The following is a 15244-nucleotide window of genomic DNA, read 5'->3' on the forward strand; positions in this document are numbered from 1 at the left end:
TCCCAGACCTCATCCTGCTCCCCCACAGAGATCCCCAAATACCCTTTGTGGGAGGCGGGGTCTAGTGACCCTTCACCATATTCCAGTGCTGTATCGCAATGGGATGTACTGGCATAGCGCCTCGGGCATGAAGATGAGGTTTCTACCCCAAGCAAATTACAATCCAGTTGCTGCTGTTATGAATTATTCATCCAGCACCGACAGCATGCCAGGTGCTGCGCCAGCATCAGGGTGTCATGCCACCCATTGTGCTGGCTCCCTACACTGCACATCGGGGGACACCATCTCCCTCACACTGGGCCTCCTGACCTTTGTGGCTCCAGGGAGGGTGCAGCGGCCTGGGCCTGTGGAGGGACGGGAATGGAGGGACCAGGTGTTCAGCTGCCAGCCAACACATCTCCCACCCACGTGGGGTGGGGGGGGGGGGGGCAGCCGGCTGGTTCCATCGCCCACCTGCATCCCGGGAGGGGGCGGGGGAGAGCGAGCCGTGGAACGCGGTGGAGCCAGCCGACTCCACTCCTTAGCGAATCGCTGCCGGGCTTAGATCCGAGCTGGGATCGCGCAGCCAGTAGGTCGGAGGCTTACATTCGCGCGCGCTTCCTGCTGGAGCCTGAGCCGCAGCCGCCCTCCTTGCTGTGGTGCCTTGGGGCTGCTGGGGCCGCAGGCGGGGGGAAGCGGCTCGAGCGGGAGGCGGCGGCGGTGCAGGGTCTGCAGGAGGAGCCGGTAAGGGGCTGGGTCCTGGGAGGCGGTGGGGATAGGGCCCAGGGCTGGAGCAGGCCCCACCGCCCCTATTCCTGGGGCTGGCAATCAGAGCTCCGCGGCTGGTGCCGGGGCTTTCTTGGGCAGGCTGGGGAATCCAGCGCCCTGGCGCCTGTCCCTCCCCCCGGGGAACGTCTTCCACCCTCTTCTCCAGAGCTTGCTGCGGCGCGCGTTTATCGCTTGCTGGGATGTCGTCCCCCCCCCCTCCCGTGGGGCTCGCGCCCCTTGTCCTGTTTCAAATCTTGTGCAATTCATGGCCCCTGCTCTGCCCGTCTGGAATTGCACGATAAATGCAATCGCTGAAGCATTCCTAGCCGCGAAAGGGTTAATTAACAGCGGGTGTTTAGCCGGTGCCAGAGAGCCTTCCTTGTATTATGCAGGTTTTATGCTGATGCTTTTGTCACCAAACAGGAAGGAACAAAAAAAATAAATAAAAAATCCAGGGCCGTGGCCCTGGGGTCATGCTAGGGCATTTGTTTTGCAAAGGGGGCTTTGAATAGCTGTCATCTGGAGCTTATGGTGACATCTGAAAACGTGAGAATTGCTGCAGCATATAGCAAATTGCCCTCTTTGCTATGAAGCTTGTGTGTATGGCACCATTTCTGGGAAAGAGCCCTGGACCCCTCTTTGGCTCCCCCATAGTATCACGCAGAGGGCATTTTGCGCTCAGGAGGAGCAGTTCCTGACCTACGCATCTGTCAGGGGATGTGACCAGCCACTGGCTGGAATATGGAATGAACTGGGGGCCAGATCAACAGACTTTACCCTGGCTGTGAAATGTTTCTGATAGCTGCTTTATTTCCACCCCACAGTCAGCTGCCATTCAATAACAGATTTATTCTTGTATATATAGTGTGGGATGTTTGTAAAGTGCTTTGAGATCTATTTGAATGAAAGGCAGCGAATGTGTGGAAGACCATTATGGAGCCCTTTTATTATTAGTCCTAGAAATACTTGTCAAGTGCATTCATAGAGAATGCATGAGAAGCCTGTAAGTGTAAATTTTACATTGGAGCAAGAGAATATCCATAGTGGCACAGCTCACAGATCCATCTAAGGTGGCATCCCACCTCCACCAGTGGCCAGTACCTGAAGAGAGAGGCTGAAAACCCCCTCTGAAGAGTCCAAGTAATTTTTCAGTATTGTACAAACAGATAGGGATTGTTCTTGAACCCTGTATGCCTTGCAGCAGGGCTTTTCAATGACCTGTATCATTATGTTAACTTTAACCATAAATATTTATAGCTACTTAAACTATTTAGTTGTCCTAATTTGGGTGGGGAAGGAATGGATGACTTACACACAGTCCTGGTCTGGTCTCTCCCCCAGCCCCACGTAATGGGTAACCTCTGTACTCACTGTAATGAATGACTGCTGCAGGCACTGAGCACCTTTGAAAACTCAGGAAGTATTTCTCGCTTTGGTGACCTACTGCTGCAATGAATGCCACAGACTCCTAAATCCAATTCTCAAAAATAATTGAAACTCGTAAATACTTGTGAAAATTTTACCTGAAGTCTTTTGTTCAGTTGGCTTTACACTTGTTGCCCTTCAGTTCATGGTCACACCCTTTATTCTCAAATAACACAGAGTAAACAGGAACTACTAGTTTTCCCCTCTATCCTTACTCTTGCATACCTCAATCTAGTTCCATCTAATTCTTCTTCCTGGTTTAAGTAGCCTTAATAATCTTTGTGATCTTTCACTGTGTATGGATCCCTCCATTTTGCTAAGCTCTTTCGTTGCCTGTTTCTGAACCTTTTCAATGCTGTCTTTAACCAGCATTGGACAGAGGGCCCTCCATATCTGGATTGATATTTGTTTGTCCTCCTTGTCTTAAGACTCCCAAGCATTCCACTTTAAAAAAAAAAAAAAAACACAACACACAGCAAAAAACCCAAACTACTGTGTTCCGGGCAGATATCTTAATTGAGTTATCCATGAGGAGTCATTTTCCCCCCAGGATCCGGCAGGTTGGGGATCTGAGATCAGTCAAAGAAATGTAAGGTTGGAAAGGACCTTGAGAGGTCATTTAGTTCATCCCCCTGCAATAGGGCCAAATTTAACTAGACCACCCCTGACAGGTGTTTGTCTAACCTGTTCTTACAAACCTACAATGATGGGGATTCCAGAATCTCTCTTGGAAGCTTATTCCAGTACTTAGCTACCTTTATGGTTAGAAACTTTTCATAATATCTATCCTCAATCTCCTTTGCTGCAGATCAAACCAGTTATTTCTAGTCCTACCTTCACTGGACATGGAGACACCACATTCCTTTCTTATAACAGCCTCTAACATATTTGAAGACATATCAAGTTGTCCCCCCACCCCAGTCTTCTTTTCTCAAGACTTAAAAAAAATTATACATCTTTAAAAACCCTTCCTCATAGGTCAGGTTTTCTAGAACTTTTGTTGCTCTTCTTTGGACTCTCTCCCATTTCTCCACACCTTTCTTAAAATATAGTGTCCCAAAACTGGGCACAGTACTCCAGCTGAGGCCTCACCAGAGTCAAGTAGAGTAGAACAGTTACTCCCTGTGTCTTACATATGACCCTCCTGGTATTACATCCCAGAATGTTAGCCTGGTTATCTTTGTCATTCTGCTTTACTCAACAGTTATTCAAATTTTCTTACTTAGAAAATGTAACTTGCACTGCAGTATTTTTCTAACACTAATTTGAAAAGGCTCCTTATCTTGGGCTCTGTTCTTCCAGTGATGCATGCAGTATGCTATAGATCTGGCCCTCATCCCCATATAGTTGTTATAATGCTTCATACTTGCACAGTACCTTCCATTCAAAGATCTCTAAGCACTTAAACATTACACACACAAGCCTCGGTGAGATAATTATCACCCCAATTTTACCTATGGGGAAACAGAGATGAAATGACTTGCCCAAAATAAGATGGGAGGTTTTACACATCACCCATTTCCTAGAGCTGCACCTTAAACACAAGGTTATCCTTCTGTCTGTTTTATGGTAAGTACCTCTATGGCCCTCATCACTGCAGCTTCTCTGAACGTCTCCAGCTCATGACAAATAGTAGCGATGATGAGCTACAACCAGAGAGGGAGGTCTGGGCTCAGATTAAGATCCCCAGAAAGACAGGCTAGACTACGTATGAAGATGCCACACCTGGGCTGATGCATGTCTGCACTTGGGGTCCGTATCAATGCAGCTACTCTTGCAAAAGTTAGGCATAATCTAAAACCTAGAGAGAGCTTCTCTAGCAGCAGGGTAACCTCTTGGACTCAGTTGGAGTCGTGCTGCTGTAACTAACAGGAGAACTTTGCCCTTCATCTCTTCCCCCTTGGCTGATACATGTTTGTCTCTACTCTGTGCAACTTTATGTCCCATTAGACACAATAGAGTGGTACTAGTCAGCATGCCTCCATCACTATTAGTTACTGGTTAGAAGGCGAGCAGGCTAGTTTCCTTAGGCTCCCGTGAGAGCAAGTTGCCCTTTCACAGGCAAAGAAACAATAGCGTCTGCTGCTTCCAAGCAGTGCTTTCTCTTTTCCTCTCCTTGTTTTGGGCTTTGCTTTCTTCTCCCCTTTGCTTCCTGCCTGCGTATCACTTTACACAACAGGAAAAAAAAATTGGGTTAGCAGTTCCCATAGGTGAATCCCACCTTTCCCATAGAGTGAGTGGCTCTGAGTTCTCGCCACTGTTTCTCCAGGGGTGGGAGATGCACATGCCCACAGAAATAAGTCTTTATCCTTCTTGAAATAAACTTAGTGCTGGCCTGTTAGAATTCCATGTCAGACTGTAGACAGGTGCCATCCCAGAACATCCTGCCCATGACCTGGGGAGGTCTACTGCGCACCCTGCTTCAGTTTCCCTCCAAATTCCCAGAATAATCCAGTCACACCCATAGCCTTTGAAACAATATTCCCCTGACTTGGGGGTCTAACTTATTAAATGTCATTCAGCTTTCCAAAGGGCCCCTTTCTGCTCACCCCTCAGATTCAAGGTCTCCCAATCCTCCTTCTTGGGACTGTTTTCAGTCCGGGACTGTAGACTCTCTGCTCCAGTTTAGCTATTCACAGCCCCCACCTAGGTTCTTCCACTAGCCTGGCTTTGGATCCTCTTTTGAGTTTCCCACACAGTCAACTAATCAGTCTCTTGCTTCTCCCAGGTGAGTGTAATAACCCCAAACACCTGTCTGTGTTGGCTAGGAGACACTGGAGCCTTGCCCCACTCACTGCAAAGCTCCTGGTCACAGACCCTTAAAGGAACAGTGTTCTGGGATAGCCCTAGGCCTTTCCTCTCCCCAGCACTAACTGCTCTGGGGATCATTTTTGTCTCTTCCAGTGATGGCTTCATTTTTCTTCCCTGGACACATGGAACAGGGTAGCTACATTCTTTGGCCTTAAAGGACCAGTATCCCCTTACAAGGACAAAAGGTCTGCCTCCTCAGTTGAGAGAGGGGCCACAGAGCCCAGAAAACAAGAGTTTGTAAGACACCAAATGATCAACCAGGAATGGGATGGGGGGGGGGTCAAAGGTTCAAAATGCAGGGGACTGGGCTAGATGACCTCTTGAGGTCCCTTCCAGTCCTACACTTCTATGATTCTATGGGGGAACTCTGGATCACCCAGCAGAGAACCCTGGACAGCCCCTACTGCTCCATGAAGGCTCCAGAGGAATGCTGCCCAGAGACAAGTAGGAACTGAAAGTAAGCAACACAGTCACAGAGAATCTCCCTGTCGAGCTTCCTCTTCCTGGATTGATGGAGGCCATCTCAGCCAGTGCCAGGAGGAGACTGATGAGGTGTTCCTGTGACTTTGTGTGGTCCTGGACACCGAATGCGTACAGCTTGGGAGAGTGAAATCTTCTCTTTAGCCAGAGAGCAGTAGCAACACAAACTCCACCATGCTGCCTAGTTAATGTGCCTTAGCCCAGTCCTGGAGGTCCCTCTTCTGGGGTGAGAGCAGTTCAGGCCCCATGTATCCATTTGACCTTTGGCTTTTCTTCCTGGCCTGAGATTGTTGCTGCTAATTGTGTTGGAAGGGTTTGCAATGTAGATTCCAGTTGGTATCCCCTAGGCTGGGATTTCCAAAGGAGCCTAAGACAGTTAGGTATCCAACTCTCATTGAAAGGTAATGGGATTTGGATGGATGAGTCCCTTAAGCTCCTTTGAAAATATCATCCTTTGTTCTCAAGTTTAGTATCATTGGCGAGGGGCCCACAATATTCAGTTCAGTTTCTGGGTCTGTTGGACTGGGAGTGGGGTTTGAACCCACCTCTTAAAAATTAGCCTCTGCATTAATACCTCTTCCTTTGCCTTTCAGCTATGGCTACGCCCAACTCCCTCTTGTGGGCAGTTGATATCTTTGGGAGGGTTTACACTCTTTCTACAGCCGGCCAGTACTGGGAGCTCTGTAAAGACAGACAGCTGGAATTCAAACGAGTCTCTGCTATCAAACATTGCTGCTGGGGAATAGCTTGTGATCACCAGGTATATGCCTACGTATTCTCAAGTGATGTTCCAATCAGATACCAGGAAGAAACTTATGAGAATCAGGTATGTAAAGTCATGAGCACATCTGTTAAACTTGCCATGTGCTTTTCAGAGAGGGTTGGCAGTGAGAGATCTGGTTACTTGTCCAGACTGATCTGTGGTCCAGTAGTAAGGTTGGTTGTTGTGTAATGTGTAAATGTAAGAGCAGACAAGAGGAACCTCATATTTGGGGTTCAAAGTGAATGTGGCAGCTAGGGAAGGAATCCCTAGCTTTGGGTGGAGTTCTCCCTTCTCTGGGTACTGTGAACCATCCTGAGCATTCAGGGATTGTATTTATTTATTTATTCATTTGTTTTAATCCCCGATGCGTATTTCTGAAGAGCAGATCCTAAATGTCCCCCTAAATCCTTCCTCTTTCTTCCCCTTGAAAATAGTGTCCTCTTGAGCACCGGCCATCCCAGTTGGGGGTCATTCAATCTCTAAGTCTGATGTTTTAGTTCCATCAGTGAGCAATACCCGTTCCCTTATGAAAAAGTCACGTGGAACTTAACACTAACAAAGCCTATAGAGTTATTTAGATAATGTTTTCATTTCTATAGGTTAAAAAAAAATTCCCCAGATACAATTCCCTATTAAAATCAACCATGTCTTTTTAAAAAAACCTGTAAAAAATGTTATTGTCACATTTTATAGGGCTTCTCTGTAACGGATGTTTCAACAGAGTGAATTCATTAATTGCTTTTCTTAAAAGAAACAAACAGCCCTCCCCCCCCAAAACCCCCCCCATTTCATATACAGTATTTAGTAAAATCATTCTAGAGCTACAAACAAAGGATTTTTTTCTCGTTTCTCTTGCTTTCTAAGGTATTACTAGATAAATGTAGTATAGAGTGCTGTGTTTATATTTAAGCAGGGGAAGGCATATTTTCCTGACCTTTTTATATTTTGTCTAACATTGATATAATTATGCATTGTATCTTATGGAATGTATTTTAGAACATTCCTCCTTTTATGAAAACATTTTAAATGATCTCAGTTAAATATGCGTTATCTGGGTTGTAAATTGTGCGTTCTTCCCTTTGTTTGGTCTAAACCATGAAAAATAGAAATCGGAGATGTGAAACTTTTCTGTGGGAACAAACTAAAAAAGTCATAGCTATCAGACCTTGAATAATGGATAAAGAATGTGCAAAGGAGTTTAGCCTAATAATATTGTATACACTATAACCAATATTGAAACATCTTGAATCGTTTACGATCTCTGCACATAAGAGGTCTTACACCAGACAAGGGAGTGGCTGTGGACTAGCCCAAGGTCACTGAGGGAGAGCAAGTTGGGTAAAACTTCGTGGCAATTTTATTTGATTAAGGTTCTTTGTTGTGGGGATTTTTTTGTTTTGTTTCTTTTTAAAGCACTGGGCTGTGTGTGGTCCTTCAAAATTTTTATTATTATTATGTAAGTGAACTTGGGCAGGTTTGACAGCATTGGAAACCAAAGTCAGTGTAGAGAGCAACGTGGCAGGTCAGCTTCTGACCTGGGGGGACACCTCTAAGGATCAATCAAAAGTATGTGAATATCCCCACCTACAGGGCAAAACTTGGAAGTGTTGTTACCATAGAAACCCACAGTTTACTGCCCTTTCTTATGCTGCATCAGATGCTGTGCCAAGCCCATGTAACATTTATAGTTGAATTCTGTTCAGTCAGTGTTCAGTCAGTTTTCAGTCTAAGACATCTATGGTAGGGGTCTGTGGACTGCAGGTTGAATTTCCAAAGGGGTCTGCACCTCAATTTGAAATTTTTTGGGGGTCTGCAGATGGAAAAAGTTTGAAAACCACTGGTTTATTTCATTAGGAGAACTGGTGTAAGCTAAACGAGCAAAAGAATTGCTGTTATTCGCTGTATCTCCACTAGGAGGGTTTACTGGTACAGACGTGTACCTGGTTACGCAAGACCCGACTTTCGCAAATTGAGCTGTAGCTCACGAAAGCTTATGCTCAAATAAATTGGTTAGTCTCTAAGGTGCCACAAGTACTCCTTTTCTTTTTGCGAATACAGACTAACACAGCTGTTACTCTGAAACCTGGAAAAAGTCCCGTAAGCTAGAAATAAGAGGTTGTTTATTATTGTTGTTTTTTTGCGTAACAGTCGGGTATACGTTTCTGACTGATGCAAAATTCGAGTTATGCAAGGCGTTCCGGAACGATTGCGTAACCCGGGGAGTGTCTGTAGAGGAATACTGGCAAACCCTTTCTAGGGTAGACAAAGTCTTAGGGTATGTCTATACTGCAATTAAAAACTCGCAGCTGTACCATGCCAGCTGACTTGGGCTAAGGGCCTGTTTAACTGTGGTGCAGATGTTTGGGCTCGGGCTGGAGCCCAGGTGCTAGGACGCTGCAAGATGGGATGATCAGAGAGCTCAGGCTGCAGCCCAAGCCCAAACATCTACACCACAGTTAAACAGCCCCTTAGCCTGAGCGCCACAAGCCCAAGTCCACTGGCACGGGGCAGGCATGTGTTTTTAATTGCATTGTAGACATACCCTGAGTCACCTTTCCATTAGGAATTGGACTAAGGCCCCATAATCCATGGCCACTTGATGGCTGTCTGATGTGGTGGCCTTTATTGGCTACCAGGCCGAGCTGAACTTGGACCAGTATGCTAGAAATGAAATGCTGCAGACGGTCCCCCAATCAATAATGCTTTCTAGTATGTGAATGGGAACACTTGATGGTGCATCTTATTGTTTATTATTCCATGATCTTTGGTAATAGAGTGAACAATTGAATGGCATCAATTAGAATGACACCCACCACATGCTTGTAAAATGAAGAGAAGATCGTGCATTTGCCGGCAGTAACTTTCCCCCGTAGCGTTATTCAGTGTAATTGTAGCCATGTCAGTCCCAGGATATTAGACAGACAAGGTGGGTGAGGTAATATCTTTTATTGGACCAATTTCTGAAGGTGAGAAAGACAAGCCTGAAGAAGAGCTCTGTGTAAGCTCGAAAGCTTGTCTCTCTGATCAATAGAAGTTGGTCCAATAAAAGATATGATCTCATCCACCTTGTCCTCCTTAGCACTGGCATTAAAGGAAGGACACACTCTTTAAAGAGTGTATGAGCCAGTAGCTGGTATCTGAAAGATACTCCCTCCAAAGATATTAGCCAGTAGCCAGTGTTTGGATGCCTTCTTGTTTCCCGAGTGGATCATTTCTCTTGAGGTGTGGAACATCTGAACATCCCCGAGGCCCCCAAGGTTACATGACCTTAAAGACTTGACCTGTGCAATTTTTCTCCTTTCTGGCAGCGTTGGAATCCGGTTGGTGGCTTTTGTGAGAAATTAATGCCCAGTGATCGCTGGCAATGGAGCGACGTGAGCGGGCTAAAACATCAGCAGCTTGACAGTTTCACACTGCCATCGCCGCACTGGGAATGGGAGTCTGACTGGTATGTGGATGAAAATATTGGAGGGGAACCAACAGAGAAAGGGGTAGGTGAACAATACCGGCAAGGGATCCATTCTGGGAATCCACTCTGTAAAAGTAGAGGCACCTCCCATCTTCCCACAGCTGGGAATGGAGATCGCTATAGTATAGTGTTGGAGGCATCTTTTTCAAGGGCTGTTGAAACCAAAGGGAGTCTGTCCGTTCACTTCAACGGGCTTTGGATCAGGCCTTGAAGTGCTAGCAATTGGATGCTGTTATTCACTATAACATCTTTATTATAACAAAAGTAAAATGCTTTTCTATATCTTATTTGTCCTGTATGCATTGCGCAGAGGAGTTGAGAAATAGTTCATGAATGTCTATAGAGTTAGAAGATAAAAGCCCCTATGTATGTGCAAAGTAATTTGTATTATGTTTGTAGGAGTGATCCTTGTGAAGAATTGTTCTGAGCTACTATTTACTGTAGCCATCTGCTCCCAATCTTTATGAAAGGAACCTCTGTTTTTAGGGTTGGACGTATGCCATTGACTTCCCAGCTACCTACACAAAGGATAAGAAATGGAATTCCTGTGTCCGACGTAGGAGGTGGATCAGATACAGGAGATACAAGTCACGAGACACTTGGGCAAAGGTCTCTTTCTATGTTTGTTTTTTTATTTATTAACGCAAGTGTATATGAACGAAGTGATGACATGAGAGTGGGGAAGTTTGCACTGCTGTCACTGTGGTGTGTGCTGTCAGCAAAGATAGGACCTTGGACTCTGCAGCTGCTGATCTAGCACCTCTCTCAAGCATTACAAATTCAAGGCTGGAATTTTTCAAAGGAACATAAGGAAATTAGGTGCCCAAATCCCATTGAAATTCAGTTGGATTTATTTTAGGTGCCTTTGAAAATTTCCACCATAGCTTTGAATTTTTTTTCTTTTCTAACATAAAGCACTTCAATCCAGCCCTCAGATCTTTGTCTGGGATATGACATGTGTTGATTCACAATCTTGTGTATGGAGACATAGGCAGAGAGAGGAATTCTGATCACTTGTCCACAGGCAGCTAATGCTACGTGATGAAAAAACATGCTCCATTTTTAACAGGACTTTTCCCAGTACATGGCAGCCATTTGGTGTCAGTCCACTCGCTGTCTGCCCTACAGGCATGTGTGATTGCTGTTTGCATGCACTAATGAGAGTACACACAAAAACATAGATTATTTATTTTAGTGACTGTAATGCTGGATTGACAGGTGTGGGAGCAAAAGTCTATGGCTTTACATAAGAACAGCCCCAGCAGCAAGAGTGCAGGCTTCTTCCATGCTGCTCCACAAATGTGGCCCCACCCTGTCTGATCTGAAGAAGCATCCATGAGTGAGAGAGGGAGTCCATCCTCTATGCCTAACCATTTGGCATCCAGGTGGTGGCTTTGTGATGCAAAGATTTGTCTGCTAGAAAATTAGATAAGTCCCTCATACCAGAGTGCACCAAATAGCCAGCAGGTATATGTGGGGTCAGGTCTCCTTCTACTTCTGCTCTCTAAATTTTTCTCCCTCTCTTTGCTTTAGATAACATCCCATGATGATCCTAATCAGTTGCCAGATCCTTTCAACGATATCTCCATTGGAGGATGGGAAATCACTGACGAGCCCATGGGCCGGTTATCGGTCTGGGCGGTGTCCTTACAAGGAAGGGTATAACTTGTGTGTGTGTGTGTGTATTCCTTATCTGCAGTGGTTTTGTAGCCATGTTGGTCCCAGGGTATTAGAGAGACAAGGTGGATGAGGTAATATCTTTTATTGGGCCAACTTCTGTTGGGGAGATAGACAAGCTTTGGAACTACACAGAGCTCTTCTTCAGGGCTGGGAAAGGTACTCTGAGTGTCACCACTAAATACAAGGTGGAACAGATGGTTTAGCATTCGTAGTTAACACATATTCTAAGAGACCTTTCAAGGTGAAGTGGCCCATTAAAACCTCTGTCATCAGGCAAAAAGAGGATGTTAATGGGTCACAGGTAGTTGTACTGAGGCATCAATCCAGTTTCTTTGGGCTTGACTACACTTGCAATAAAGGAGCCCCGGGCGCACTAGCTCACTACCTGTCCACACTGGCAAGGCACGTAGAGCGCTCTGACTCCGCGGCTACAGCGCTGCTGGTACTCCACCTCGGCGAGTGGAATAACGTTTGCTGCGCCCCCGCTGGAGCGCCGCAGCGCCAGTGTGGACGAGGTGTTGCATTACTGCGCTCTGACCAGCCTCCGGAAATGTCCCATAATCCCCTTAAGTCAAGTGGCCACTCTTGTCATTGTTTTCTGAATCACTGTAGGAATGCAGAAATGCCCTTTGAAAGCTCCATTTCTGACAGTCGGCTGCTTATCTGCTCTGAGACAAAGCAAGCCATTAGTGTGGAATGCTGTGTGTGGGAGAGAGGCGCAGGGGGTGACGGGGGTCTGCTGCTGTCTGCACTTACAAGACAGCATACTAACATGCTCTCAGCCCCCCAAAATCCACTCTCTCTCCCCCCATATACACACAACACACACCCTGTCACACTCCACCCCACCCCACCCCCCCATTTGGAAAGCACGTTACAGTCACTTGCATGCTGGGATAGCTGCCCATAATGCACTGCTCCCAATGCTGCTGCAAGTGCCGCAGATGTGGCCACACCAGCGTGCTTGAAGCTGTCAGTGTGGACAGACTGCAGCGCTTTCCCTGCTGCACTCTACGAACGCTGGTTTAACTCAAAGTGCTCTGCAAGCGTAGCCATACCCTAATATTAAGACCATGATTTTTAGTATCTAGCAAAGTTATGAATTTGAGCTCCCAGGTTCATCTTTTGAAGGTGTTGTGCAGGTTTCCATTGAGGACAAGGACTGAGAGGTCAGATATGGAGTGATCATTTTGTGAAAAATGTTCGCCCTTTAATGTGGTGTTTTTTTTTCTTCTATCATTTTTATGTGAGAGTTCATTTGAGAGCATAGTGATTGTTTGGTTTTACCCTTCTAGTTGTTTTTGGGGCATTTAGTGCACTGGATGAGGTACACCACATATGACAGACATGTGTAGGACCTGTGCTTCTTGGAAGGTGTGTTGCAGGTAGGTATTTATCATCATAGCAGTGGAGATATACCTGCAGGTTTTGCATCTGTTGTTATGGTAAGGGTCTGGTACCACTTTGCGTTGATGGGTCCTGGTCCATAAGAAGCTTGCTTCTGGTGATGAGGTTGCGGGGATGGGGGATGATATCTGAAGGCCAGATCACAATTGACTAGGTGGCTGTGAATCTCAGTGTTTAAGCCCAGACAGATGTGCTGCAAGCTAAAGCATTGCCTTCATACGCTAGTCAGGATCTTTGCTGTTTGGCACGGCTGACAGGGGACATGGAAATAGAACCCTTTCTGTGATAGGCTGTTGACTGATGCTGCTTAATATCAAAATAGAGAGGGAAAGTTTAGAGGTGCTGTGTCATAGGTGAGTGTTTCTTCAGTGTGGAAAAATGAACCCATAGAAAGGATCCAATTTTGCTCACCCTTTCTTGCGTTGAATAGGGAAAGGGAAAAGTTCAGCTTGCTTAATGGGTTAAACCTTCCTGAGCTGTCAATAGGGTAGTCTTGGAATGCAGCCTTGGCAAGGTTTTACTTTGTATAATATTAAATGACAAAAAGAGTATGTATCTCCCATCCTGTTCTTAGGCCCACAATGAAGTCTGTTTTATCCTTCCCCATGCTGTAAGGATTTCCATCCTTCACTCTTAGGTACATGTCTTAGCTGCCATCCTTCTAGCCATGGTCTATCCCTAACTTGTGTCTTAACAGGTCTAGAAGTAACTTTAGATGTTTGAGAGAGTGTAGACTAGTGGCTATAACAAATACTCTTAGGGTCTACTCACATTTTTCCACTGACTGGCTGTGTAGCATTGGGCAAGTCACTTAAAAAACCAAAACTCCCTGTGCCTCAGTTTCCCCATGTGGAAATGATAGCTCCCTGCCTTACAGGCTTATTTAATTAACATTAAAGTGCTTTGGGTTCCCCAAAGTGGAAGTCCTGCCAAAGCAAAATGTTGTTAATACATGTGGGGCTGTGCTCACTGTCCACCACAAGGAGAGAATATCAGCCTAAGAATGCTCTGTGCTCTCTCCATATTGAACCTTCCCACCAAGTTCTCTCAAACATAAGGTGGAGAAACACATGTGAGAGACCAGGACTGGGAAGTACAAAACCCTTAAAGTGGCATGTTCTCTCTGCTGTTTGTAAATGTTGGGCTGGACACCATCAAAGGTTATGAAGGTGGTGAGGTATTGGCCCTTACACAAACGGTGTCTGTCTAAATGGATAGCTCATTACAGTTAATGCCAAATCATGACTTTTTATGTATAGCAGTAACCTGGGTGTGTGAATGCTGCATATTTTCCTAAGGAAGAAGGATTCTTAGCATACGATTCAATGGTTCTAAGTTTATTTAATGTGCCTTGAATTATATTTAACTGCTCCGAATGTTGAAAAACCACACAGATCGTGTGGTAAGAGATCATGGGCCCAGTCCAAATTGGCTTGCGTCATAAAAGCTAGTCTATAGAAAAGCCTCCTCCCTTGATACACAGGGAAATGGTCTGCAGCTGTATAATCTACTCAACTAATGCCACTTAAAGGTGAGAGTTCAAATGCTATAAAAGGAGCCTTGGCTAGAGAAGAATGGTTCTCTCCTTTCTGTCAGGCTGGACATCTGTTTGCCCGAAAAGTTCTGATTGTTTATATTAGGGTAGCATTTTTCTAAGGCTTTTGTGTCTATCCTAGGTATGGTATAGAGAAGACGTTTGCCACCACAATCCAGAAGGCTCCTGGTGGTCCTTAATAGCCACCCCCGGAGAAGCAGTACAGATCAGCTGTGGACCATATGACCTCCTATGGGCAACACTTTGGGAGGGGCAAGCTATTGTGAGAGAAGGGATTGATAGAAATAATCCTCAAGGTAAAACCCCATCCTGCCATGCAGGGAAGTCGCTTTGATTTGTAGAGAAAACAAGAGGCTAATGAACAATGTCTCCTTGTTTTACTTGGCAGGAATTTCTTGGACAATTGTGGAACCCCCAAGCTCTGAAAATGGGATCCTGCACATCTCTGTGGGTGTAAATGTGGTGTGGGCGGTTACTAAAGACAGAAAAGTAAGAGGCCTGGAGCTACATTTCTGGTTCTCTTCCCTGTACATTTACAGTATGTTATTCTTCTATGCAAGCTTATGAAATGTCAGTGATTTGGGATCTCTTGCTCCCTTTGCTGGATAAGTTCCAGTGCCCCAAAATTGCAGGTGTGCTCTGTGGCTCTTAGTGACTGAACCACCAAGAGGCATACGGGTGTGTGAATGTCTCTGAGAAGGCTGCTCAGTCACTCTCCCAGAACAGAAATAGGTTCCAGCTCGACAGCATGCTGCTGCCCATTTAGGATAATGTTATACACAATAGGCCAAACTCAAGTCAAGCAGCAGCAAATGAGTGTAAGAGGAAGTTTCACAACCCAAGGCTGGGACTCCTTTACAGCTGCTCAGTGATGGTTGTCATGTATTACATCTGAACATGGCCAGTA

At 45.6% G+C, this 15244-nt stretch overlaps 1 protein-coding gene across 3 annotated transcripts in view; it reads left to right on the forward strand.

Annotated features, from left to right (window-relative positions):
- Positions 1–525: 525 nt before the first annotated feature.
- The window catches only part of TECPR1 (tectonin beta-propeller repeat containing 1), a 38708-nt gene continuing 23989 nt past the window's right edge, over positions 526–15244 (forward strand). The window contains exons 1-7 of one of the 3 annotated variants that reach the window (XM_073362138.1): positions 526–723; positions 6057–6289; positions 9535–9717; positions 10182–10304; positions 11229–11354; positions 14459–14633; positions 14726–14826. In XM_073362138.1, the coding sequence (XP_073218239.1) occupies positions 6059–6289; positions 9535–9717; positions 10182–10304; positions 11229–11354; positions 14459–14633; positions 14726–14826 (939 nt within the window). In that variant the 5' untranslated portion in view covers positions 526–723; positions 6057–6058. The remainder of the gene's footprint in view (positions 724–6056; positions 6290–9534; positions 9718–10181; positions 10305–11228; positions 11355–14458; positions 14634–14725; positions 14827–15244) is intronic. The other 2 variants (XM_073362136.1, XM_073362135.1) reach the window with 2 other exon arrangements.

Source organism: Lepidochelys kempii, chromosome 10 (assembly GCF_965140265.1).
Source record: "Lepidochelys kempii isolate rLepKem1 chromosome 10, rLepKem1.hap2, whole genome shotgun sequence".
NCBI classification, from domain to species: Eukaryota; Metazoa; Chordata; order Testudines; family Cheloniidae; genus Lepidochelys; species Lepidochelys kempii.